At 35.8% G+C, this 25,486-nt stretch overlaps 2 protein-coding genes across 2 annotated transcripts; one reads left to right on the top strand and one right to left on the bottom strand.

The window, feature by feature from the left end:
• The first annotated feature begins 1,098 nt into the window (after positions 1-1,098).
• LOC140245261 (putative inorganic phosphate cotransporter) lies at positions 1,099-14,597 on the top strand. The gene is made up of 5 exons (XM_072324845.1): positions 1,099-1,287; positions 4,209-4,442; positions 11,806-11,938; positions 12,923-13,164; positions 14,406-14,597. The coding sequence occupies exons 1-5, from the start codon at positions 1,099-1,101 to the stop codon at positions 14,595-14,597; spliced, it is 990 nt and encodes a 329-aa protein (XP_072180946.1).
• A 6,731-nt stretch (positions 14,598-21,328) lies between these two features.
• LOC140245111 (uncharacterized) lies at positions 21,329-22,356 on the bottom strand. The gene is made up of 2 exons (XM_072324708.1): positions 22,092-22,356; positions 21,329-21,558 (listed from the first exon to the last, which is right to left on the bottom strand). Exons 1-2 carry the CDS (start codon positions 22,354-22,356, stop codon positions 21,329-21,331), a joined length of 495 nt encoding a protein of 164 aa, XP_072180809.1.
• Between the last annotated feature and the right edge of the window lie 3,130 nt (positions 22,357-25,486).

The raw sequence follows: 25,486 nt of genomic DNA, 5'->3' as shown, positions 1-25,486 counted from the left end.
AGGTGGACCTGTGCGCTATACAAGTAGCCACTATTATTATTATCATTATTATTAGTATTATCATTATCATTATTATCATTATAATAACATAACTACTTCAAATAGATTATCTGAAGATTTGTAGTGATGAAAATAAGTCCTAACAACAAACCGATACCTCTGAGATTTAATTTTATTCTTCTGAATCATTAAATTATTATTTTTTTTTCAATATTTCTTCAATGCCTGCCAAACTACCATGAGAAAAAAAAAAAAGAGACACAGCGTCAAAGATAAAGAACACGGCAAGTTACAGTTGCAGGTTTTGGTTCTGCAAGTTTGCAATTTTAGTATTTACCAACAATCAATCTACTTACTCTTTCTTACATTTTGTCTTAGTATGCTGACTTATTTAGTAACTGGCCGGATGAAAATAGCTCGTATAAATCCGATGTATAAAAACCGAATTGTATGAAAAGTATTTGCATTATCAAAAATAATGTACCTTTTTTATGCTATGAAATTCCACTACAATTCAGGAAGTTGTAGTGCCCCAGGGATCTATTTCGAGGCCCCTCATATGTATTTCTTTTTCCAGTGACGGGACGAAATGTTTAAATTTGTTTGTTTTTAATTCATTTTGCCGATGACGCTGGCGTATTTCAATCCGTATCAATCTATCACACCTTGGAAGAAACAAGAAAGAAGAAGCCTTAGGAAAAATATTCTGAAACTGATAAAGCAGTTGTTTTTCTACTTGTTTCAACAAGTAGTGTTGATAAATTAGTATCATGAGAAGAAAAAAAAAAGAAATATTTATATTTGTGTTTGTTTTTTAGTGTTTCATATTCCACATTTTGACATATAGACCAGTAAATTGTCGAAAACAGCAAATAAGAGAATTAAGACATGAAATACTAAGAAACTACTTAAAAGGAGTAGCGTTTTGTAATTCGGGGATTAAACTCTCTGAACTTAAACATTGTTTTTTTCTTCAAACCTCATGGTGTGGATGCCTTGGGAGTGTAAAAATGTTGCCTGTATTGGTTTAATATGTTTGTTGGCTGTTTTGACTCTCCTATAATAGGACTCTGCTCTGTGCGAATGTATTTTGCCACGATGTCTTTCGTCGGTCTTACAGTGCTGTACTCCCTGCGCGTCAATATGAGCGTTGTCATGACGATGATTGCAGAGACCAATCACGTCGAGGCTGCTCAGAATGGCACCATAAACTCATCTGCGCACAATATGTGTTCTTACTCTGCAAAGGATGTGGCAGACGGTGCAAGGAACACTTCAACAATACAGGTATGAACCACTTTCATTGGCATTCCATTGTAACGGTGTATTTTGGTTAATGAATTAATGAACAGACAATTAGATACGTAAAAAGATGAATACAAATATTTGTGGTGTGCTGTGCATATGCAGAATGTCTCTTATGATAAAAGTTATGTAATTATAAAAACAAATATATTCATGTCTTGAAAATCAAAATTAAAAGGCAAATTGCTGTGTCTGTATGCGACGTAATAATATGAACAGATTAAAGAATACCCTGTCATGTCTATGGACCCTTCAACGAAATTGTAAGTAAACAGAAAAGAGAAACATTAATGGGTTTCAATACAAATCGATCAAGTTAGAATATAAAACAAAAAAACAAAAGAGGAAACCTACTGTAATATAGGTCATACTGCGTTAGTATATTCTACTCAATTAAATTCAACTAAAACAAAAAAGTAAATGTGATAAAATATTTAGAGCATGAAGAGTAGTAAACATCCATGTCAGAAAGACATGTGTTTACAGTGTCTTCACACAGATGACTCTGTAAACACACTGTTGAAACGTGGACCTTCTGTTTACAGAAAGAAACTCAGCACCATTTGATGTTTTATTACAAAACAAATTGAAATCACATAAATATACCATCGACATTAACATACTAGTAAGAAATATGATGCCAGAAATACTTTCACGGGATTCAGATTGGTGCGATGATAATGTAATATCCTGCCCCATACAAGATTCCGTATTGAAAGTGATATATTATCTTGTATGTTTCCTTACAGAGAATGTGAAATATAAAAATACTTTGCTTTCTGTTCATCATGTTAAATACAAATATGGACCTAATAGTAGATTCTTCGGGCCTAGTAGTATATTCGTACCTACGTAGAGACTTTGTGGCACTGTAGACTCCTGACCTTCTATCAGAGGTCCCGAATTCAAATCCCGTCATGTGCTTACATCCTTAGAGAAAATGCTTCCCGCACCTCAGACGTTTCTGTAAATCTAGGAGCATAAATGGACACTTGGAAAATTTAGAGAATACGAATGTCAGGGTCCCATATACTGCCCTACTTTGGTAAAAGGAAGTAAGTGACATCGAGTACAAATGCTACAAATGAAGAAAGTATGTTTTTTGGGCAGGCCCTTCAACATGGAATTTTGTAACGAGAAATAATGTTGGTATTCGTTCAAGTCATATGTGATGCATTTATGACAATTCGAAGAATTTTGATATTCCCATAGAAACTCATTATCATGTAACTTGCTTCCTTTTGCCAAAGTGTTATAGATTTGTAGCAAACATGAAAAATCTTGCAAAAGGAAGCATGTGACAATCATATCAAGAATATGTTACTTGCTTCCTTTTGCCAAAGTATTATGGATTTGTAGCAAACATTAAAAAAAAAAATGGCAAAAGGAAGCAAGTGACAATCATATATCATAAGAATGTCACTTGCTTCCTTTTGCCGAAGTATTTTAGACTGTGTGCCAATATAAATGATTTGGCAAAAGGAAGCAAGTGACAATGAGACTGTAACTTGCTTCCTTTTTCCAAAGTATTTCAGATTTTTTGCAAACATGAAAAATCTGGCAAAAGGAAGCAAGTGACAATCATATAATGAATATATTACTTGCTTCCTTTTGCCGAAGTATTATGGATTTGTAGCAAACATAAAAAAAAACTGGCAAAAGGAAGCAAGTGACAATCATATATCATAAGAATCTCACTTGCTTCCTTTTGCCAAAGTATTATAGATTTGTAGCAAACATAAAAAACTGGCAAAAGGAAGCAAGTGACAATCATATCATAAGGATGTTACTTGCTCCCTTTTGCCAAAGTATTTTAGATTGTGTGTAAATATAAATGATTTGGAAAAGGGAAGCAAGTGACAATCATATCATGAGGTTGTAACTTGCTTCATTTTACCATTTTTTTTTCATGCAATTCTGTGCACTTTCTTCCTTCTGCCACTCGAATATCTCAGAAATGGGCCAAAATTATAACTTCAGGATTTTTTAGTTAAATAGAGCATGCCTGAAATATGCCAAATCAATAAAAAATAAATCAATATCCATAAAAATGTCACTTGCTTCCTTTTGCCAAAGTAGGGCAGTATAGTACAGCAGCGGACATACTGAAGAGGCTACCCTGGACAATTGAGGCCATATCATGGCTTGTGCACATTCACTATGATGTTATTGTTTATTACTCAACTACTAAATGTGACCCTGCACCTCAAAACAAACAAAAAGTCGCCAGACATGAATTGTTAGTTAAGACCACATTCAGAAAGAGCAGACTTTAAGCTTTAAAATGATGTATAACTCAAATCAAATGGACTCTTCTAACCTATCTAAATATTGGAAAGAAAGCACACACTCAGGAAAAGTGTGAACTGAGAAAAGAGGCTCTGAAGTACAGTGTCTATTCAAGCGTCTAATCGATACCAAACCATGCTGGCTGTGCGATGAATGGGACAAAGAACAGGATAAAAACCACCAGAGTAACAACAATGAAGGGATTATCAGATTAAATTGAAATTAAGCATGCCTCATTAACACATTCTGTCCATAATTAATGCCAACCTTCAAAGCAGTAGCACTATCCTTTCAAAAGTTATTAGAGTTGAAAGTGAAGCGTGTGGACAAGGTTTTTCAGAAATGAAAAAGAGATTCTAAAGACACACCTAATTACACTATTCTACCAAAAATGTTCGAGATAAACTGCTAAAAAACACACTTTCCTGCCCGTTTTATGATACCAAATTTTAGCATAATGTAAAAGAAGACCTGCTCTTTTAGAAATAATGAAAAAGTCAAGTTCGTCTGGGTTGACCCATTTTACTTATTTTCAGTCCTCGCGCAAAATCAGTGTGTGCGACTTTATGTTCGTTTTGAGGTGCACTGTCACAATGAATGTGCACCCAACACAGCAAGCCAAGTTTCAATGGAGTAGCCACCTGCAAGAACTCCTTCTCGGCGCGTACTTCATCGGGCAGACCATCGGCACAATACCTTCCGGTTGGCTCTCCGATCGCTTCGGGGGAAAGTGGCTGATGGGAGTGGGTGCCGGTGTGTCCGCTCTCATGAACATCGCCGCTCCGCTGGCAATCGAAGTCAGCGTGCCCTTATTTTTCTTCACCAGGCTTGTGTCTGGACTCGCTGAGGTGAGGCGAATTAAAGTTAGGTTCAAGTGAGTTCGGCGTCATGTTTTAAAGTTGACATCTGTGAACGGAGTAACATCAGACTACAGAACGGTAGGATCTCCATTAGAATCGGACTAAAGAAATATAATATATATGGAATTCGAGAGTTAATATGACAGATTTTAGTGATATTCGGTCACAGGAGCACACGCATATACTGATGAGAAGTAAACAGGTGATGACGTCATATGTATGGCAACCATCCAATTGGTTTTTCATTAAAGAGAAAATCCAACCAAAAAAATAAATAAACCTAAAAAGAAAGAGAAAAATATTCCCTACTCTCTAAAAAAAAGCGAGTGAAAATATTCACTCTTGAAGGAGTGAATACAAAAAAGAGTGAATTTAGAGTGAAATTGGAGTGAATTTTGAGTGAAAATGTTCATTTTCACTCTTAGAGTGACCTCAGGGATCACTCCAAAATCTTCGAGTGATCCATGAGGTCGCTCCAAAATGAGTGAAAATGAACATTTTCACTCAAAATTCACCCGATTTCACTCTAAATTCACTCTTTTTTTGTATTCACTCCTTCAAGAGTGAATATTTTCACTCGATTTTTTTCAGAGAGTACAGAATGATACAAAAATTACTAAAATTGGATAGGAAATAAAGGAATATAATAATGACATTTTGAAATTTCAGTGGTTTTTTTTTTTCGGAAAACATTTCTTGACCAGTCCTTCTGAATATTCAAATCAGCAAGTTGACGATGTCATGCTCTCACAATTTCTTATTCATTACATATACAGAAATAATAAAAATCTCATACTTTAACTGTATAATTATATAAAACTTAACCACCCAAAATAGAAAAGAACCAATGTTAAATCTGACATATATCTTGGTATGGAAACATGCTTTTTATTGTATTAGCTAAAAAGAACAATTTTTCCGAATTTCATATTCAACATACTTGAAAAATTGTGAGGGTAAGACATCATCAACTCGCTCATTTGAATATTCATAAGGACTGGTCAAGAAATGTTTTCCGGAAAAAAAGAAAAGAAAAGAAGAAGTAATATTTCAAAAAGGTCATATCTTCAATATTTCTTGTCCGATTTTTATAATTTTTGTAACATTCTGTAGGGAATATTTTTTTCTTTCCTTTTGAAGTTTATTTACTTTTAGGTGGATTTCTTATTCCGACAACAAGATACTGACTGATTATGTGCATAATCTATGGCAACATTTAAGTTACCAAACAGTTACTAAAACCTTTTTTTCCTCATTACTTATGGATTTCCAAAAGAAGAACTGTATAACATTCTCCAGCTGAGGATACGACATCTTGTTTTACATCATGTAAAATAAAAATGGAATGATTTGTGTTTTCTTTGTAAGACTGAATGGAAGACTAATTACGCAATGATATCAGCTTTTCGAATTTTGGACACCATGTGGTTGTAACTGATATCACTTGTTTGTGAAAGCATGTTAAACTGTATGCGTCGACCACAAAGTGCCCCTTTTTTGCATGAACAGTTCTGTAGTTTCAATGCTAAGGATGCGTTAAGGGTGCATTATTCAAACATTGCATGGAACTAGACTCTAAAGTGCAGCTATTTCATCGTTTCTCTGTCCAGACGACCTCATTTCCCGCGGCCAACACTCTAATCACCAAGTGGGCACCGGAAAATGAAAGAACCAAAATAACGCTCTTCATTACGTCAGGTAATAATGTTATGATTTTTTTAATATATATATTTTCATTCATTCTGACACGTTGCCAAGACATTGAACAAAAACAAATTCCCTTAATCGCAACGACTCAATGATGTTGTGTTTCCTCAAAATTGTTGAATCCAGCTGTCTTTAAAAGCTAAAATCGAGAAATGGGCTACGCGTAATTTTTAAGAAATTTTCAAAATCTAATAAGTCTATCATCAGATTAAAGAACATCAAAATTAAACATTTCCAGTGATACCTCACTTCTACTAGAACAAGCAATATTCTTGAAGTTATGACCAAAAATATCAATTCCTTGTTTCTTTGTTTTTGTAGTTTTAGTCACAAAAAGGTCTTAATTTAACAAGAATGGAGTCTAATCGTTTTTGCGATTAAACTCTTCGTTTCGTTGATGATTGTATGGAATGGATTGAAATGAAAATAACACTAAGCGCGCGGAAGATTCGAACGAAGATTAGAAAAAGTCACTAAGTTGATTGACGATTGTTTAATGGCTTAATACATAAGCACTGACTACTGAATACAATGATATTCCAAAAATGGAGCCGGTCACGACCAAAACTGTCAGCTTTCAAAGCATTTGAACAATCAGTTGCACGTCAATTGCACGTTTAGCTGTAATTTCATTTTAGTTTTGATTTTTTTTCCAATTGTATTGTTCCACATCACTACACAATAATATGTACCGCATTTCTACACAAAATCACGGGCATCCTCTTATTATACAACGATAAGGTAAGAATACCCAAACGTGACCTGTTATAGGCAATGTCTTTTTTTTTTTATTGTTCCACATCTCTACACTACATTGTTCCACATTACTACAGAAATCAAGGGTATACTGATATCGTGCAAGAACAAGGTAAAAAACCCAAGTTTGACCTAAATGCAATGCCTGTAATGTCAATTAGTTGCTTATCGTCTAATCAAAACTGTTGGCTGTATTCTGACCTATGACCAGTAATTGTTTTGTCTTTATTTTTCCTGGTTGTATGTGTTACACCGGAAAAGAGTTGAACAAAATAGATCTCCTTTCGGTAGCACTTTGAAGTCAAGGTCACCATCCACATCAGTGGTTGGATAAAGTATTTTCTACTCTTTCTCCAATAAGTGTAAACATAATGTGTAATTCGCTTTCTTGCTCACGATATTGCGTGTGTTGCAGAACGAGTCTCTTGTATGTTACTTTCGTGACGTATAATGCCTACATATTTCAACTTTCTTTTATTGCTGTATTTGAGGTCGCAGTAGTAAACAATAAGTGTTCACATAACGGTGAAAATGTCAAAGAAATATTAATACAAAAGAAAACGTTTATACTTTAAACCATAACACTACAGCCTCCATGGAGAACAGATATTTTTTGTTTCAGATTTAAAGTATAGCTTTTATTTTAGCCCTGAAGCAACTTTTATCATTTCAGTCATAGTGTCTTTAAACTTCCAACATACTTCAGATTAATCATAACGATGTTGCTTTAAACGTTATATAATGTGAGATAAAAGCTGGAGGTGTACGGCTGTAATATCTTTCAATGACTATTGTACTTTTAAAGTAAGGTATTTAAAGCATTATTCCCTTCAGTTAAAGTTCCCCTGCAGCATATAGCCATATAAATCCACTGAATGCATATGACGTCATGAATGCACAGTGAAAATCTGAGGAAAATCGGACAATGAATTTTTTGCTCAAGAGATGTATGAATTCAAATTAATAAATAGTTATGTGTGCTGCCTTTCCAGAGCGAGATGGGAACAGTTCAGTTCAGTTCAATTCAATTTTATTCACCATCACTTTAGGAGTATATAATAAACAGATACACAAAGTTACATAACTATATACAAAGTAAAATTAAACAATTAAACTTGATGGTGGGAACCCCAGGAGAAGCAGTGCTTATAGATAGGGGCCCCAGTAATGTTTGAATATTGATATACAAAAAGTTCAAATAGTGATGTCACAACATTACAACAATACTAACAATGTTTAAAATAAATACAGCAAAATTCATTGTTCTATGACATCGAAAGAACACTTGAAAAGGCTTTTCAAGAAAGTATAAGGAAACTAGATCACTGTATGAACTATGTCTAGGGAATGATTTGTACCTTTGAAAACATACAGGACAAAATATCATTTGTACTCTGATACGTTTTGTGAACAGTTTTTTAACTCTTTTTTTTTTTCCTGAAATGCAAGTGAGTGTAAGTAAAAGTTATAATGTTGATGGATATTTTCTTCTCTGTTTATTCCCGCCTTACAGGATCTGCAATTGGCTGTGCTTGTGGACTTACCTTTTCGGGACTTATTTGCTCGAAACTAGGATGGACTTCTTCCTTTTACATTTTAGGTATGGGGACCATGTAGATGTCGGCTGGAAAAAAAAAATCAATCATATAGATACTCGAGTTTTGAAGCTTGTAGTAATAGATCACAAGTTAGTACAAAATGTCCGCTACTGAGTCCATTGATTTGTTGATTTGAGAATGGAGCGCATGAAAACGAAAGGTGAGAAATCTGGGAATACGGATAAAAACATAATTTTGAGCCCTTCTAAATATTCTTTCTCTCTGTCCTCCCCGCGCAGTTTCTACCCTCTAAACCCATCTTTGGGTTTTTCTCTCCAAATTGCTCGAAAAAAAAAAATCAATTGCGAAACTGGGATGTACATGTACTCTTTTAACAATGTTCATTAAACTTGTTTCGTACTGCTACTGTGGTCATGCTTGACAGAACAAAATCAATCGAGCGACCAAACATGCGACTATAATACAACAAGTAATGTCACAGCATGGGTTAAATGGTGTATATCCATTAACCAAGAGTACCGGAATTGACCTGCACTTTGTGGTGGCCTTCCAAACGTTCCCTCGAATTTATAGGATGATGATGTTACTGCATTTGTTTTAAAACCTGTTTGATATTCTCACTACCAATACTTTTAGTGTCAAAACTTTGGTAGAAATAGCATGGAGATTCGATAAAGACATTTTGTTACTCCATGGACGCTCTATACACACACACACACACACACACACAGACAGACACCCACACACAGACAGACACACACGAAAATACACACAAACACATGCACACACACATATGTTGATATATGAAGCGTTTTATTGCGAAACGAGCTAACTCCATTCCTGTCAAACTGAGATATTTGTGATTAAAGCTGCTTAAGACAAAGAAAATGATAAGAAAATACAGGATGTATTTAATCATAACTTCTAAAATATTCCTTGTTATGTGACAAATGAGGTATTACTTGAGAGGCTTTGTTTTGCTCTATCTGATGATGGACTTACTTTGAAAGGTTTAAAAATGGCGCTTAGCTCATTTTGCAACAAAACATTATAGACGTAATTAACGTGCTAAACTGATGTACAATGTAAGTATGGTTGTACATATAAACGCTTATATAGGTCCTATATGTCTTTCCTGCCTATATTTACAGGGTCACTCTCACTGGTCTGGGCCATACTTTGGTGCATTACCATTTCTGAAGAGCCTTCGTACCATCCTTGGATATCAAGCGGGGAACAAGACCTTATCGAGAGCCAGCGGTGTCGCAAAAGCGATAGAGTGAGTTGACGTTATCTACCTAAAATCTGTTGAAAATGTTTCGATAAGAAATTTATCTACGCCAATTACAACAGTATCCTCTCCAGTTGTAACATTGGATTGTAATGATTATCATGTCAGAAGCTCTTGAAAATACAATAATATATTGTCTGCGACTTAGAAATCTGTCAGTAATTTATTGGTATCTCATGGTCTTTTCATTTTTCATTTTTATCACCACTATAGTCATTACCATTCAATGACAATGATAATGAGGGTAGACGACAAAAAATTAGATTACTTTCTATCAAAACTATCAATATAATAAATACCAAAAATGTCACATTTATAGTAATTAGATCATCCTTATCATCAAAGAATGAAGTTTTTCATGCTCCAAAAGTTAGAGGTCTATGTCCATTATATCCAGCGACAAAGTACTCTTGGCTAAATTGGTGGATTCCACTTTGTTTCTTTTTTTTTCTCACTCAAACCTCTAGGAGTCCTCAATACCTTTAAAGGCAATATTAACGTCATGGAGAACAGCAGCATTTAACATCGCCGTGGTAACCATAGCTGGATTCGTGGTCTTGACGTTTATGATAAACATTCCTCTTTTTCTGAGACACGTTCTCCGATTCAACGTATTTAATGTAAGTAATACAAAGAGTATCTAATGATAGTAAGCAAATAATCAACGTTGGTGAAGGTGATGGGACAAACTATCACTTCCGAGGCGATCTGGATGTAGCTATCTTTCCGAAGCGCAGCTGAGGAAAGATAGCGCACACATTCAGATCGCCGAGGAAGTGATAGTTTGTCTCATTACCTGAAACTAAAAGTTGATTATTAGCTTTATATTCCACATCTAGGGTCCTAGAAATTCCCATTTTATTCCACATCTGAAACCGTTTTAGCTGTCTTTAGGTATCCTTAGGGCTTGGGCTACGTGTGCGCGTAGTTGACAAAACAATGAATTTGCTGCGCGCACCGCGCGGCACCGCGCGGCAGCGAAGTGAAAGTGCGTTGCACTCAAAGAGATTTTCCCCAATAGAAAATCTCTTTGGTTGCACTGTGTACTGTCAAGTGACCTAGGTCACATGATAGTCCACAGTGCAACGCACTTTTATTTCGCGTGTTCTCATCTTGCGTTAGGACTGTGTGGACTGTGTGGAGATCAGCAAAACAAAAGGGACTATCAACATAGAGTGTAACGAACTCTTCTTCTCAGGTGATGTGATGGGCAAAACTGCGCTTCATCACGTGATCAGCTCTGGACCAATCCTATTGCAATATTCTTAATATGTAGAATATAATATCGTATATCATGACGATAACACCTTGCAACTTACTTTGGCTAAATTTTTACCAGGGCCTATTCTACTGTGTGTATTAACATCACGATGAAGTGATAAATTCTTCCATGAAATACATGCATCAGTTTGTTCTGAAAAAGAAATCATGTTTTATGAAGACATTGTGTGTATGTGTGTGTGTGTATGTCGTAATGAAACAAAGAACAGACACGATGGAACTTAGCAATTCATCCCATCGAAGAAAAATTTGGACTTCACGCTAGAGGACATTTATTTTCAGCTGATAAACATTGTTCCTGGAAGGTGAAGGGAAAAAGTATGAGATTTTTGCGTGTACAATTAAATGGGAGCTTAATGGAAGGGTGAAATAAAAGGATGAGCAGTATAAACCTTACGTTAGAACACCTTGTTAAGTGGATAAACTGCACCTCTAACTTAAAAAAAAAAAGAGATTTATTTCGGTATAATAGGTAAAGAGGTTTGTCACAAAACTATACCGCTAACCCAGTTCCTTTCAAGTTGAGATATTTACGATTAAAGCTTCTGAAAAACCAAAGAATGTAACAAACGAGTATGGGACATCTTTGTTTTAATTCAAGAGTATTCCTTGTTATGTTGAAAGTAAGGTATCACGGACAGGCTTTACTTTAAAAAAAAAATAAAAAAATAACCCGATTCGTCCATTTTGCGATGAAACTCTTCAAATATGTCGTATCAAATTACGAACTTCCTCTCACTGCCATGTCTATCCGCAGATTGGTCTACAGGGGGCGCTACCTTACTACATTTTTGGCATCTCCATGGTAGCAGCAGCCTGCCTATCTGACCACATCCTCCATAAGAGATATCTCACAAAAACGACAACGAGGAAGCTTATGACCAACACCGGTATATTCCTTTTCATTTTTTTTTCATGTTATATATTCTTATAAACATACACTTTGATTTCTTGTCCATTTCCGTCATCGCTACAGTCTCGTTACCTAATGAAGTGTTTTATCGCAAAATGGGCTAAGCGCCATTTCTTTAAACATTCAAAGTTAGACCAGCATCAGATAGAGCAAAAATAAACCTTTCCAGTAATAGGCTCCTATCTCAGTTGTAACATAACGAGGAATATTCTAAAAGTTAGGATTAAAAAGTCCTGTATTTTCTTTATTTTCTTTGTTTTTAGCACAAATATCTCAACTTAACAAGAATGGAGTTAGCTCGTTTTGCGGTAATACTCTTCAAATTTCCTGTTAATGTAGAACATCACTGGTATTACAGATAAGCTTTATATTTGTTTATGTGATTGTAGGATTATATGCTACTTGCCTAATCCGGGTTGACCAGGCTGCAAAAATAAGACACAATGAAACAGCAGCATGGACCGTAATTTCATCTTAATAGTGCTTCATTTTGGCGCGATTTATGCTATTAAACAAACTGACAAGCCCAAATCTCTTGGTGTTACAACAAGCCTTCATGATAATGTGCTTGCATATACATAGATATATATCATTAATATACTATATGTATATATTAAAGTTGTGAATTTTATCGCATTTGTATTCATGTTTTTATTTTAATCAAATTACAAATAATTATAAATGACAACACATATTTACATCTTGATATCTGTTTAGGGATCATTTTCAATAAGCCTATTTGTACTTCTCACGATTCCGCCACTATCATATTTGATATCATGCATTCTTGTTTATTTAATTTTCTGTTTGCTTGTTTTTAATGCAAATTTTGTAGTTTAAATCATTATTTTGATTAAAAAAAAAGTCAATGAAATTTTTAGATATTTTGAATTATGAAAGTAGAAATAAATTATATATACTATAGAACGGTGTGAACATCGAGAGCAATTTTCGTTTGCAGGATCCGTGGTGGCAGCGATATCGCTGGCCACGATACCACATGTCGGATGCGATCACCGTTTTGTCGTGGCTCTGATGTCGACAGGCATGCTCGGCGTGGGGATCGCTTACTCTGGGATCTTCGCAAACCCGTCGGACCTGGCTCCCCGCTTCGCCGGCACCGTGTTTGCGATCGGCAACTGTCTGGGAGTGGCATGCGGGTTCGTTGGACCAGTCGTCATAGGTTTCATGACTGAGGATCAGGTAATGACGTCATCATTGCGTTTTGATTGTTGTTGTAGTTTCCTTAAAGGCATTATTTATCATTTGCAGATGAAACAAAAACCAAGCTTAAGTGCTTCAAAATAATTCTAAAATGTGAGTTACGAATAGAAACAACCAATGTAAAAATTTGAATCAGTATAAGTAATGTGAAGTATTCTTGAATATACAAATTGTGAACAATAGTTATAGTACAAAGGTTTCTAGACTAAACCGTCTACAGTAATGGTTTAGTGAGAAAAATAGCGATATCTCCTCATATTTTGGGCTTTACTGCGAAATTTTTACATGGTAAGATGTTTTGTGATACAACTGACATACACATATGCATCAAATATGATATCTTGAACATCTTTTAAATCACTGCTCCCAGTGGTAAACAGTACCTTTTTTTTTTTTTTTCTTGCTGGACTTTTGCGTTCAAAGCAGAACAGCCAAAAAAATGTAAATTTTGGGAAAAATATACACACTGAAAAGATTATTAGATCAGGAAGGTTAGAGTGTATATTTACAGACAAATTTTCAACTCATTACAAGTGACGTAGTTGTTGATCAGCTCTCGATTCAAGTTTTACACAGAAATTTACCATTTTATTTTCTATTTCTTCCGAGAAAAAAAAAAATTGAGCCCTGGCAGCGTTTCATAATATTTGACAATCACTGACAACTGTTTTGAGCTACTGACATCCTTGCATGTGATTGGCTGAGAGCAAATTTGTCAGTGGAAATTACTGACGAAACACATGATGGATTGTTCCACAATTGCCCTTGGTATAAATTATGATAACTGTGTAAATACCGTCTTTCACGACTTTATTATATACAAGCTATAAGATTATTATAACAAGCTCTCTCTGCATGTGTCAAAATATTTGAGGAAAATGAACATTCGTGAATTTCTCTGTAAATACAGAAAGGATAGCTGCTCTCAGCAACTATTCGTCACCAACAGTTGCCAATTTTTGTTGACCTCTAAACCTTAAAAAATCTATAATTTGTATGTGTTCCTGATTTGTTACCAAACTTTCACGAATAAAAAATTCTCTTTTTTTTTCTTTTTGAAAGGACTTGTTGTAGGCTCCTATTTATTCCTCCGTTTGTGTATGTATGTCTCTATGTGGGCATATATCTTTATGTATAATTGTATGTCGTATATTGCATGTATGATGTATTTCTTGATATAGGTATAGTCAGTATTTCACTTATCTCATTTATCCCTGTAGTCTGACCCAAAAGGTTGGGGGAAAGTGTTCTATATGACAGCGGGTCTCAGCCTCCAGCTGCTAGGTACCGGGGAAGTGCAGGCGTGGGCGCTGCCTGGGAACGAAGTCGAGAATGAAGTGAAGGCGGAGATGGAAGACAAGCCTGCCCTTACAGATCGCATGCTTACAAGTGATGAAAAAAGTGTGATCTAGCTGGTGTTACCGTATTGTGCAAGCTTATCGCAGTCTGTATCTGTTTCTCTAAAGAGGTGACGAAAACTGGGATTACGTATGCACAGATTATACGATTTATTTTTATGCAATGCATCTTGCCGTTATACTTGACAGGAAAGTGTGAAAATTTGTTTGTATTTGAGTCTTTCTCTCCCATTTCTGAAGGATTATCAATCTATTAGGGGACTCTTAAATGTCGGATACGAATTATGTTATAAGAAAATTCACAGTCGCCTGTCTCCGGATTATCCCATACCCAGGCATTGCATGGAAAAGTCTTAAAGGGGAAATCCAGTCCAAATACAACTTAGTCTGATAAGAAAAAGTAAAATATTACGAGTTCAGCGGTATAATATTGATTGAAATCGGATGAAAAATAAGGAAGTTATGACATTTTGAAGTTTCCTTAATTTGGGGGGAAACAGTTCTTGAACAGTCGATATGAATGTGCAAATAGAAAAGTGAGTGAAATTTCCAGTTTTTCATTCAACATGTTCAAACGCAATTATGCCCGAGGCTCAAATCCTCGTATATCTAAATGATCACTATTCTGAATCTATACAACCAGGAATAACATCATGTTTCAGACTTCAATGACAGAAACATTGAGTTTTTGTAATTTTTTTTTACACGATCAATTGTGAGGGTATGACGTGGTCAGCTCACTCATTTGCATATTCACTTCCACTGTACAAGAAATGTTTTGCAGAAATTAGCAAAAACTTCAAAATGTCGTAACTTCTTAATTTTTCATCCGATTTCTGTCAAATGTTTGAACTCGTAAGATTTTACTCTTTTTTTTATTAGACTAACTCATATTTGGACTGGATTTCCCCTTTAAGAAATGTCTATTATCTCTGACTTTTGCCCATATTCACTTCTTTACTAACCATAATTGATGGACACAGAAATTGTTTCAGATGTAACAGTAGTCAATTGTGGTGTTCCCCAAGGAAGTTTGTAAGGGTAGATGCTATTCTATGTTCATTATGCTTGATATTTGCTTGGAATAGTATCTGAAGCACGTTCTTCCATTCTCTCTGCTCACATGTTCACTGTTCAATGCGCAGTCGATGTTCTATATATCGATATTTTTATACAAATATATACATATGCATCACAGCACATTGAATAATATTATGTATTTAACAGGAAAACGGTACTGTTCTTATATTGTCATAACATGCTCCCCAATTAAATCGGGACGTTAAAGGGGTGGTACAGTATTGGTGGAGATGAGAATTGAGTTTTTAACTTTTTGCGAGATACCAAGAAAACACTTATCATATGGTACAGAACATACCATTTTAAGAGGAATTCAAAGTTTATTTGATGAAAATCGGGTTTGGAATGACTGAAACATCCAAAAACAAAGTCAAACAAAGCGATCGTAAAAAAGTGTGGGACCGACACTGTATTAGAATCGCTCCTTTTTGGATATCCCAGCCATTTCATAACCAATTTTCATCAAAATAAACGTTTAATTCCTCATAGCATTACATGCTCTTTCATATTTCATAAGAGGTTTCTCATTATCTCACCGAAAGATGTTAGAAACCTGAAATTAGGTCTCAACCAAAACTATACGATCCCTTTAACTGAAGGTGGTATAATTTGATAACTTATACGAGTCCGAGTCTGGTATATTGATGGCCGTAAATTAGTGACTACAGTGCCATTCTAATCTTTTTTAGGCCGATTATGATATACATCCCACTCTGTGCATCATAAATATAAGCAGTCGGGTTTGATATCGTCATTGTAGTGTGTTTTGCCGTCGTGGTTAAGAGTGTTTACTCTATAAAACAGGACATGTATGTTAATGTTAACGTAATTGTGAATGTGAATGTGAATGTGAATGTGAATGTTAATGTGAATGTGAATATTAATTTAAATGTTAATGTAAATGTTAATGTTAATGAAAATTTACATATTAATGTTAATGTTAATTCAAGGACACGGCGAGACGTTGTTGATGTGTGTGTGTGTGTGTGTGTGTGTGTGTGAGTTTAGAAATGAGAAACACTTTGAACAAAGCGCCATTAGTTAAAGGGGTATTTAATCTATTCACCAAACCTCGTAGCAAAATGTTTCATTAATTCAAGCATTCCAGATATTGATTACAATTTTATACACGTTACTGATATCTCTAATATTTTTCAGTACTATGTCTTGTCAGTATCAAAAAGTATATACAATGTCGTGAGTATAAATATTCTGTATGTACAAAGGGATAAACATTTGTGTCTATAGTACATAATCATGCCGATAGAAAACACACAGTTACGAAATACAATATGCACAATATCTACTTCAACTTTGTCCGTCGGACTCGAGAGTTGCTCAAAAGAGCTAGAGATTCTTGCAGAATGTGTCACGTGAGTCATGTCACGTGCCTCTGACAGTTGCATGTGATGAGGAAAACGGTCCACACAGACGGCAAAAGCCGATATTCGGCAAAATAGTAGTAGCGACATTCATTTCCTCATTACTTGATGTCTATACATGGATTATCGTGCACTAGGCATTATTCAACCTCGCTTTAAATTGGTTAAGTTCCTCCTTGCTCAAATCAATAAGCGTTTAGATATGGGATAGGTTTTGATTTGTCGCACTTCATGCAGCGTGCTTCCAGCATGTTCTCTCTGTGTTCGAGTGCGCGACTTTAAAAGTCTAGCTCTCACTGTTCGAAACGTTTTTCTCGTTCAACATGACTGCAATTATTCATGTCGAGATATCACAATGATATCTTGCATACACTTTTGTCACGAGGAAAGCGTCCTTTAAATACATAAGGTTCTACAAAAATATTTGACCACGTCATTCACAGCCTTTTCATGTATAGTTGTCTGGTTATATGGGTGAACGAACCGCTTAGACTTAGATCATTGACCATTAAGTAGAAATATATATATATTTTTAAATGTGACTTAATTCAATAATTTCCAGAGAAATTCTCTAGTAGTGGCTCACTGATAGTTTATATCAATGACCACATTTCGTAATAAGCCCTTTTGCAATAACCCCATTCTCTGCAACTGATTGACAAATTGCCCCACATCGACGTAAATAAGCACTGAATTGATCAGTGTTTTAGTAGTAGCCATGATAAAAAATCATGGGCGTACATACTCGAGCAGGATTCGAACCTACGACCTCCTGATCACCGGACAGGCGTCATCTCCACTAGACCACCGAGCTTTCGCCCGACAGCAAGTGTTGGTTCTAATCCTTATAGCATGCAGCGGGTACTGCTTTGTTATTCAAATTCATGAAATTCTTCCGTCGAGATGTTTTCATTGCAACTGATTGACAAATTGCCCTACATCGACGTAAATAAGCACTGAATTGATCAGTGTTTTAGTAGCTACTAAAACACTGATCAATTCAGTGCTTATTTACGACGATGTAGGGGCAATTTGTCAATCAGTTGCAATGAAAACATCTCGACGGAAGAATTTCATGAATTTGAACCCCATTCTCGTTAAAATATTACGGAAATTGCACCTTGCACATTGTGGTAGCGGTTACCATGGTAGCGGTTGACTACAACCAATCAGCCGAGCGTATTTCTCCTGTCGCCTTGGTACCTGCTATTACCAACATGTACTCAGTGACATTGTAACGTAATCGCCGAAGCGGGGCCAGAAATTCATATTATGCTTAGCTTGTTGTTTTGACTTCAAATCTTCAACGGTTACTGTCTGTTTCCATGTTGATGGTTAGACAGGGTGTTGTTCGTTATTCCGAAGGTTCGCTATTCCGAAGGTTCGTTATTCCGGAGGTTCGTTAATCCGAAATACACAAATTCCCTATACCTAGAGGTTCGTTAATCCGAAAATGAAAAAGGGTTCGTTAAACCGAACATTTGTGGCGTTATTCCGAAGGTTCGTTATTCCGAAGATTCGTTAATCCGAAAATGAAATTCGGAATAACGAACCTTCGGAATAACGAATCTTCGGACTAAAGAACCTTCGGAATAACGAACCTTCGGAATAACGAGCTGTAACCGGTTAGCCATACCCATTAAAAATGGATTTAACTGGATTAGATTGGATTATAGATCTACGTTATTTTCATCTACAGTATCATGTAACGTGCAACTCCCAAGACACGCATTCAATTAAGAAAGCATATTATTCAGTTATACACGCCGCGTATAGGCAAGTTTACCATATCGCTGTAAAATAATAAAAAGTTACTAGGTATTTTGTTTATGTGCTCTTGGAAATGTGTGCTAATCTTCACACAATAGATAAAAAAGAAGTATTTAGAACAGTGTGAAAAGGTACGTAAATTTGACGCCTGTGAAAACTTCTATATAAAAGCACGAATGTGTTTTGAATGGTCATTAATGATAATGATACGATCTAGCGAAATACGTTATTGCTGTCTCATTACAGTTTAAGTGCGTCAAGATTGGTGATTTGATATTTAACATAACACATCCAACATATCAAGTAAAAAGGATTACATTCAAAACTTACATATTAATATTTCTCACATTGACTTCATTGCGATTCACAAAATCGTAATATTCAATTCACCCAACGCTGAATTTACCAAAATGTCAAGTATAGCATATAGTATCTGAATTACATATGTTGCACGTGAGTCAGAAACAATGCTTATGACGTCATAACAGGCGAAATTAACCATGTGACATCAATCATTGAATCTTAGACTGTTATAGATTCAAAGTACTCCAAATTTCTTCTCACATTCATTGTATGTCAGACAAAAATGTTTTAGCTGCAACAATCCACTTCCATGTATCAACATGCAAACGCATAGAATATAGCTACCAAAATGAAATCAAAATAATTATGATTTGCAGCACTTCGTTCTGATACGAGCAAAATCAAAGCTGTATATTAGCATTACCATAATGACGACCTCTGATTGCCGATTCGTCAGCGATATACACTCATAAGACAGCCAGTTTTAGAACCCTCAAAGATGTGCTATACCACGGGTTGAATCCACCAAAGACGACAGAACACAAATCGTGGTGTCATCTGCGTGCTCTGTCATACTAATTAAGAAAGTGTGCCCCCCCCCCCCAAAAAAAAAAAAAATGATAATAATAATAATGTCTATCTAATCATTTTTCTTTTTTCTTCTTCCTTGGCTTAATCAACACATTACTGCATTGATAACCATCGGCCTTGAAGTTTAAATACATTGGCTATTGAATTTATTCTTAAGGTCTGTATCCGCAAAAAGCCAACGACATCTACATAAATCCGAGACATGGCGCGACTCCAGAAAATATTAATTTGCATTGATTAAAGTGATCTTTGAAGAGTTAAACGATGTAAGTGATCTCCTTTAGAAAAATAAGTACAAATTTATCAAAGCAATAATTCAATTTCGTGAGTTAAGTAACTTCAACAGCTGTACAGGGATATTGCCATGTTGATACTGATACTGATATCAATATTAATAATACATAAAGTAATAATGATAATAACAATGATAATAAAATAATCAAATTCACTATAGCATTATGAGAGTCGTTAGCTTTACTGATTGTCAATATTGCTAATGATTTGGGAGAGAGCACACCTGGCTTGCCATACGCAATATAACGCCATCTTGAAGTGGGCAAGAACTCTCACTACTTCACATGCCATTTAACAACGTAACATACCTCTTATACCCAATATAGCCAAACCTTCAAAAACAACACTAAACACAAAACACAACAACTGTGGGTCTTCGGTCTGTCACTTAATAAATCTAAAGGGGAAATTTGTGGGGACAATTAACGTTTGGTTGGCGTTAAAAGTCTCGCCGGCACACCCGTGACTTAACTTCCATTTTCCAGCCCCACACATTCACAAAGAGTCATCACATATACACACAGGTGGAAATTGATAGTTTCATTTTCGTCATCACATCCCCTCTATACGCATCGTCTTTGTGATAAGGGAGAGATCGGGGATTCGGAATACAGATACACGTTTTTATTGACCTACATGTGTATACATCCATTGGTTACTTTCCGGGGGTCATCCAGCAGGATGGCTCTATTGCGATTGCTAGCTTCAACCTCTATTTATAACTCTCTTCCTCACATGTTGCCTCTTATGAGCGAGGATTCTCAACGTTGGTGGCAGCAAACGGTCTTTAACACAGATTTATCTCGTTCTGGGTTTGCCTTCTTAGTCTTTTTTATTCAGCCACCACTTGGGACTGATTTCAATAATGAAATTCCTTTCAAGATTCACACATAAGCAGCTCTATGATTAGGTGAAACAGCACCTGAAAAAATCAGAGTGCTCTCTTTCACAGAATACATTTGTAAAGGGAAGTGAAATGTATAATCGTCTCATTTTCCGCTGACGAATATCTAACATAAGACGAAACGAGGTATGTCTTATGGCTGTCATATTCTTTATGATAATATATTGCTCTTCAAATTGGGATTCAAGTCTCATCGCTTCTGTCATCTACATTTCTCACCAAATAAAACTTCCTCCTTGCTTCGAATGACAGATATTTTTCACGATACTCTACTCTCCCGTACACGATATCATAAAGGTATTCACAGACTATAATATAGTGCTTCGTCATCCAAAGGCAAAATGAAAGAAAATGTTACACTGCGTCAACATTTTGTATAGCTTAGTCAGTCTCGTAAAACAACGATAATATATCGGTGGATAAGGGTCTCAATAAGAAAGTATATTGCCCGCTTTGTGCCGTCACGACGTCATCAGCCATCTGACCAATAGGCATAGAAGGATGGGGAAAACAGTCGCTGATTGGTTCTTCGCGTTCGAGCACAGGCCATCCGCACAGCACGTGATGCAAATGCCAGTTTCGTTCTGATTATCGTTCGTACACGAGTTTGTGTGGCCCACAAGGCTGTATGAAACATCGGTGGAGTTGGATTCTTCGCAAATTGCCATCACATTCACCACGGTGCTTTCCTCTGGAGAAGCGGGAGAAAATATAGAATGCAGATACGGATAGCAACACGACTTGCATACTTTCTTTCCTCAATTACTAATGACAAGAATTCACTTAGATAACTTCAGAAGACGATTATTTTACGAAGCTGTCTGGGACCTTAATATGTAATAGAATTTCGTTATATCTTATATCTTTTTTTATCTTATATATAAAGTTTCAATTCATTGACACAAGAATTGATAACTGCAAAACATCATTAAAATCATCGAGTACAGGATGTTTATTATTCTAACAGGTTTTTTTTTTTTCATTTTCAGAAATACACCTATGAACATTTTATCATGTATACATCTATAGACATTTATATAATGTCCCACCATTATAGACACTACCAGATGTCTTTATATCTTTTTTTTTTCATTGGTTACGTCTGTCATGTATAGCGCCCCCTCCTCCTCACAGCTCACAATGGCTTTCTACTCCAAATTTGTTACCAGGACATGGATGAGGTTATCGACCTCAGGTCGTTGACCTCGCACTGCCACAACCCACCTGTCCACCACAGCGACGTCGAGCAGGACTGCTCCTCTTCCTCGACCTCGCAGACGTTCTCGGCAAGTCGCTTCACCAGCGGCTCGGGCACGGGCGGGCACGGGGGAGGCCGCAGTAGCTTGCCCTTTCCGCCGTTATTGCATAGGTTTTCCTTGCAACATATAGTACACGTGAGTTTCCCTTCCGTCTGGTTGCAAAACGGCGTTCTGTCCAGCGACTCCCTGGGGCACTCCGACACGAACCCGCAGTAACGCGACATGGTCATCTCACTGTATAAACTACCTGCATATACAGAAACAATTACGAAGGATACACAGAGAGGAAATTAGCTATCCCAAAATTAGTTTTGTTCATGGAAAAGAAACACACCAAACAAACAAAGAGTTCAATCGCAAAAGGAGTTAAGAGCCATTTTTAAACATTTTATTAAAGTCAGTCCAGATAGAGATTGAGCAAAATAAAGCCTTTCCAAAGATACTCCGCCTTATGCATAACAAGAAATACGTTTGAAGTTATAATAAACAATGTCCCATATTTTCTTTGTTATAATGGCTTTAACTGCAAAATCTCAAATTCACAAGAAAGGAGTTGATTCGTTTTGCGATTAATCTCTTGAAATACTGCGTCTATAAGCACAATTCATTCAACTGACTCTTATGATTGTTACAGCATTATTAGAGTGCTCTAAAATATAAAAAAAGTGAAGAACAGAAGATTTACTTACTATTCTTGGTATGCCTGTATTGAGCTCATAGATTGGGCAGATTGATATTTTATCCCTCTTCAAATCACTGCACAATACATTCTGACTCGGTTTTACGGGATACCGTTAATTTTATGACATTCAAAATCTATTGCCGTGTTTTTAAAGAAATTTATCGAAACACTAAATATTACAGAAAAATAAAGTATTCATATTCATTTTCATTTTCATTTATCGGCTTCTGCAACTATTTAATATAAAAAGCTTTGCAAAGAAAAATTAACATGCAAGATAATGAAACAAAGGGTACGTTCTTATTTCGTTATTTCTATCATGGAATGTTTTGATAGTGTTTGCAGGGATTGATTTAAGAAGCAAAGTTTAAAAGTGTGGCAACCAGGCAGAAATCTTGAATATGTTTACTTTCTTAATAGGAAAATGTGCAGGGGAAGCTGCATATATAATCTCAATGTACATGAAGTCATAACGTAATAAAGAATATGATCTATTAAAAAAAAAATCATCACGTTGCAGCGGCGGATCCAGAGGGGGCGCACCCTTTATTTGTTGTTAAAACAAAAGAAATAAAAAGAAAAAAATGAGACGAAACCCGTAAGTAGCCAAAGAAATATTGTTTGCGCCCTCCCCCCCCCCCCCTTTTTATTAAACGGAATTCCTGGATCCGCCCCTGCGTTGTGATCGCAAAGAATCATCTGTCTTCTACTGAAATTCTCGAATGTGCACCCTTCACATCAAGGGACTACCAATGCCCTTGTGTAAACAGCGCCACCAACCCATGGCCACGGACCTACCTTTCCAAGAGGTCTGTATTACGCATGCGTCGAATTCGCTGTTACACTCTCGTTGTTCTGGCGTTTGACATTGACTCTCGGAGTTGCAGTGGTAGCAGCTTAATGCATCTGAACATTAAGTGAGAGAAAGGGAGAGAGAGAGAGAGAAAATGAGTGAGTTGTTATCTTTGTAATGCACACAGATACACAATAACATGTAACAACAAGTGGAATCATTTACTTCCGATCTTCGTGACATTAGGAGTGTGAGTGTGTTGCCTGTGAGTGATAAAGAGATAGAGAGAGAAAGTGAATACGTCATGACGTATAATTATCACACAGTACATCAGATTCTATCCCCCCCCCCTCTCAAAAAAAAAGAAAAGAAAAGAAAAATATAGAGAGAAATAAAAAAGCCAACTTTATTCGGTTTTCATCTTATCATAGCCAACTGACAGCTGTCATTTAAGTAAACTGTGTTTGTCACTGGTAGGACAGATATAATGATTTAAACACAGACACATAAACTAACAAACAAAAGTATGTGCCAGGAGTCCTTGACTATCATGAATCGTCAGACTTATTAGATGTGAAAGGCAAAAAAAAAAAATGTCGATTGCTAAAGGCACATGTACGTTAAAATCTAATACGGTTACGGATTACACAGCGCTGTAATTTTCTACAAAAGTGTCCATTATGTACAGAAAGCAAATATATTAAAGGGGATGGCTAGTAACTGATCAGTGGGAATCAGTGGGAATGCTGGGGGATGATTGTTCCAATCCTTGTAGGATTCATTTAAGAGTACATTGTTGTGTGAAAATTAATTGCTTCAGAATGGTTTCATATTAGTAAAAGTATAAGTAATGTGCAGTTTAATGTTCCCAGGTTAGCATGCCTGTACAGTCGTTAATGGGCCGTTAACGATCGCCCCGTCACTGTACAGGCATGCTAACCTGGAAACATTAAACTGCACATTACTTGAATATGAGACCATTCTGAAGCAAATAATTGTCACACAACAATAGATATATAATGTACTCTTAAATTAATCCCACAAGGATTGGAACAATCATCCCCCAGCATACCCACTGATTCCCACTGATCACTTATAATACTAGCCATCCCCTTTAAGTAAACTGTGTTTGTCACTGGTAGGACAGATATAATGATTTAAACACAGACACATTAACTAACAAACAGAAGTATGTGCTAAGAGTCATTGACTATCATGAATCGTCAGACTTCTTAGATGTGAAAGGCAAAAAAAAAATTGTCGATTGCTAAAGGCACATGTATGTTAAAATTTAATATGGTTATGGATAACACAGCGCTGTGAATTTTCTACAGAAGTGTCCATTATGTACAGAAAGCAAATAATTCAATTTCAATTCAATAGTTTATTTATTTCCATCATCACAAAGAAAGAAAAGAAAAAGTTGACATAATCCAAAGTGATACAATTTTTTTTTTCATTTCTCTTACACTCGTCCGATAAAGGATTTTTTTCAATACAATATAAAGTATATTATACACGAATGGTGTCGTAAAAAAGAAACAATGCACTTTGTCATGGCAACAAAAATAGTAAATAATCACAATAATAAATCTAGACAGTACAAAATGATGATAATATCTATATTCCTTATGATACACGATGCAATGATGTTATATAATATGTTATAAATAACATCAAAAATATATATTATACATAATTATGATTATTTTGTTGGAAATGAAATAAATCAACTTAAAATTGAACTTGAATATTTGTAAAGTGTAATTTCTTATTCAAATGGATGTATACTTGAGATATGGGCTATTAAAGTAATGTCATTGTTCGATAACAGTGGCATATTATAATACATTAAACAGTGTTAAAGTGTCTTTACATGATAACC

Source organism: Diadema setosum, chromosome 22 (assembly GCF_964275005.1).
Source record: "Diadema setosum chromosome 22, eeDiaSeto1, whole genome shotgun sequence".
Taxonomy (NCBI): domain Eukaryota; kingdom Metazoa; phylum Echinodermata; class Echinoidea; order Diadematoida; family Diadematidae; genus Diadema; species Diadema setosum.
Note: the sequence above shows the minus strand (reverse complement) of the source record. Positions and strands in the feature narration are given on the sequence as shown.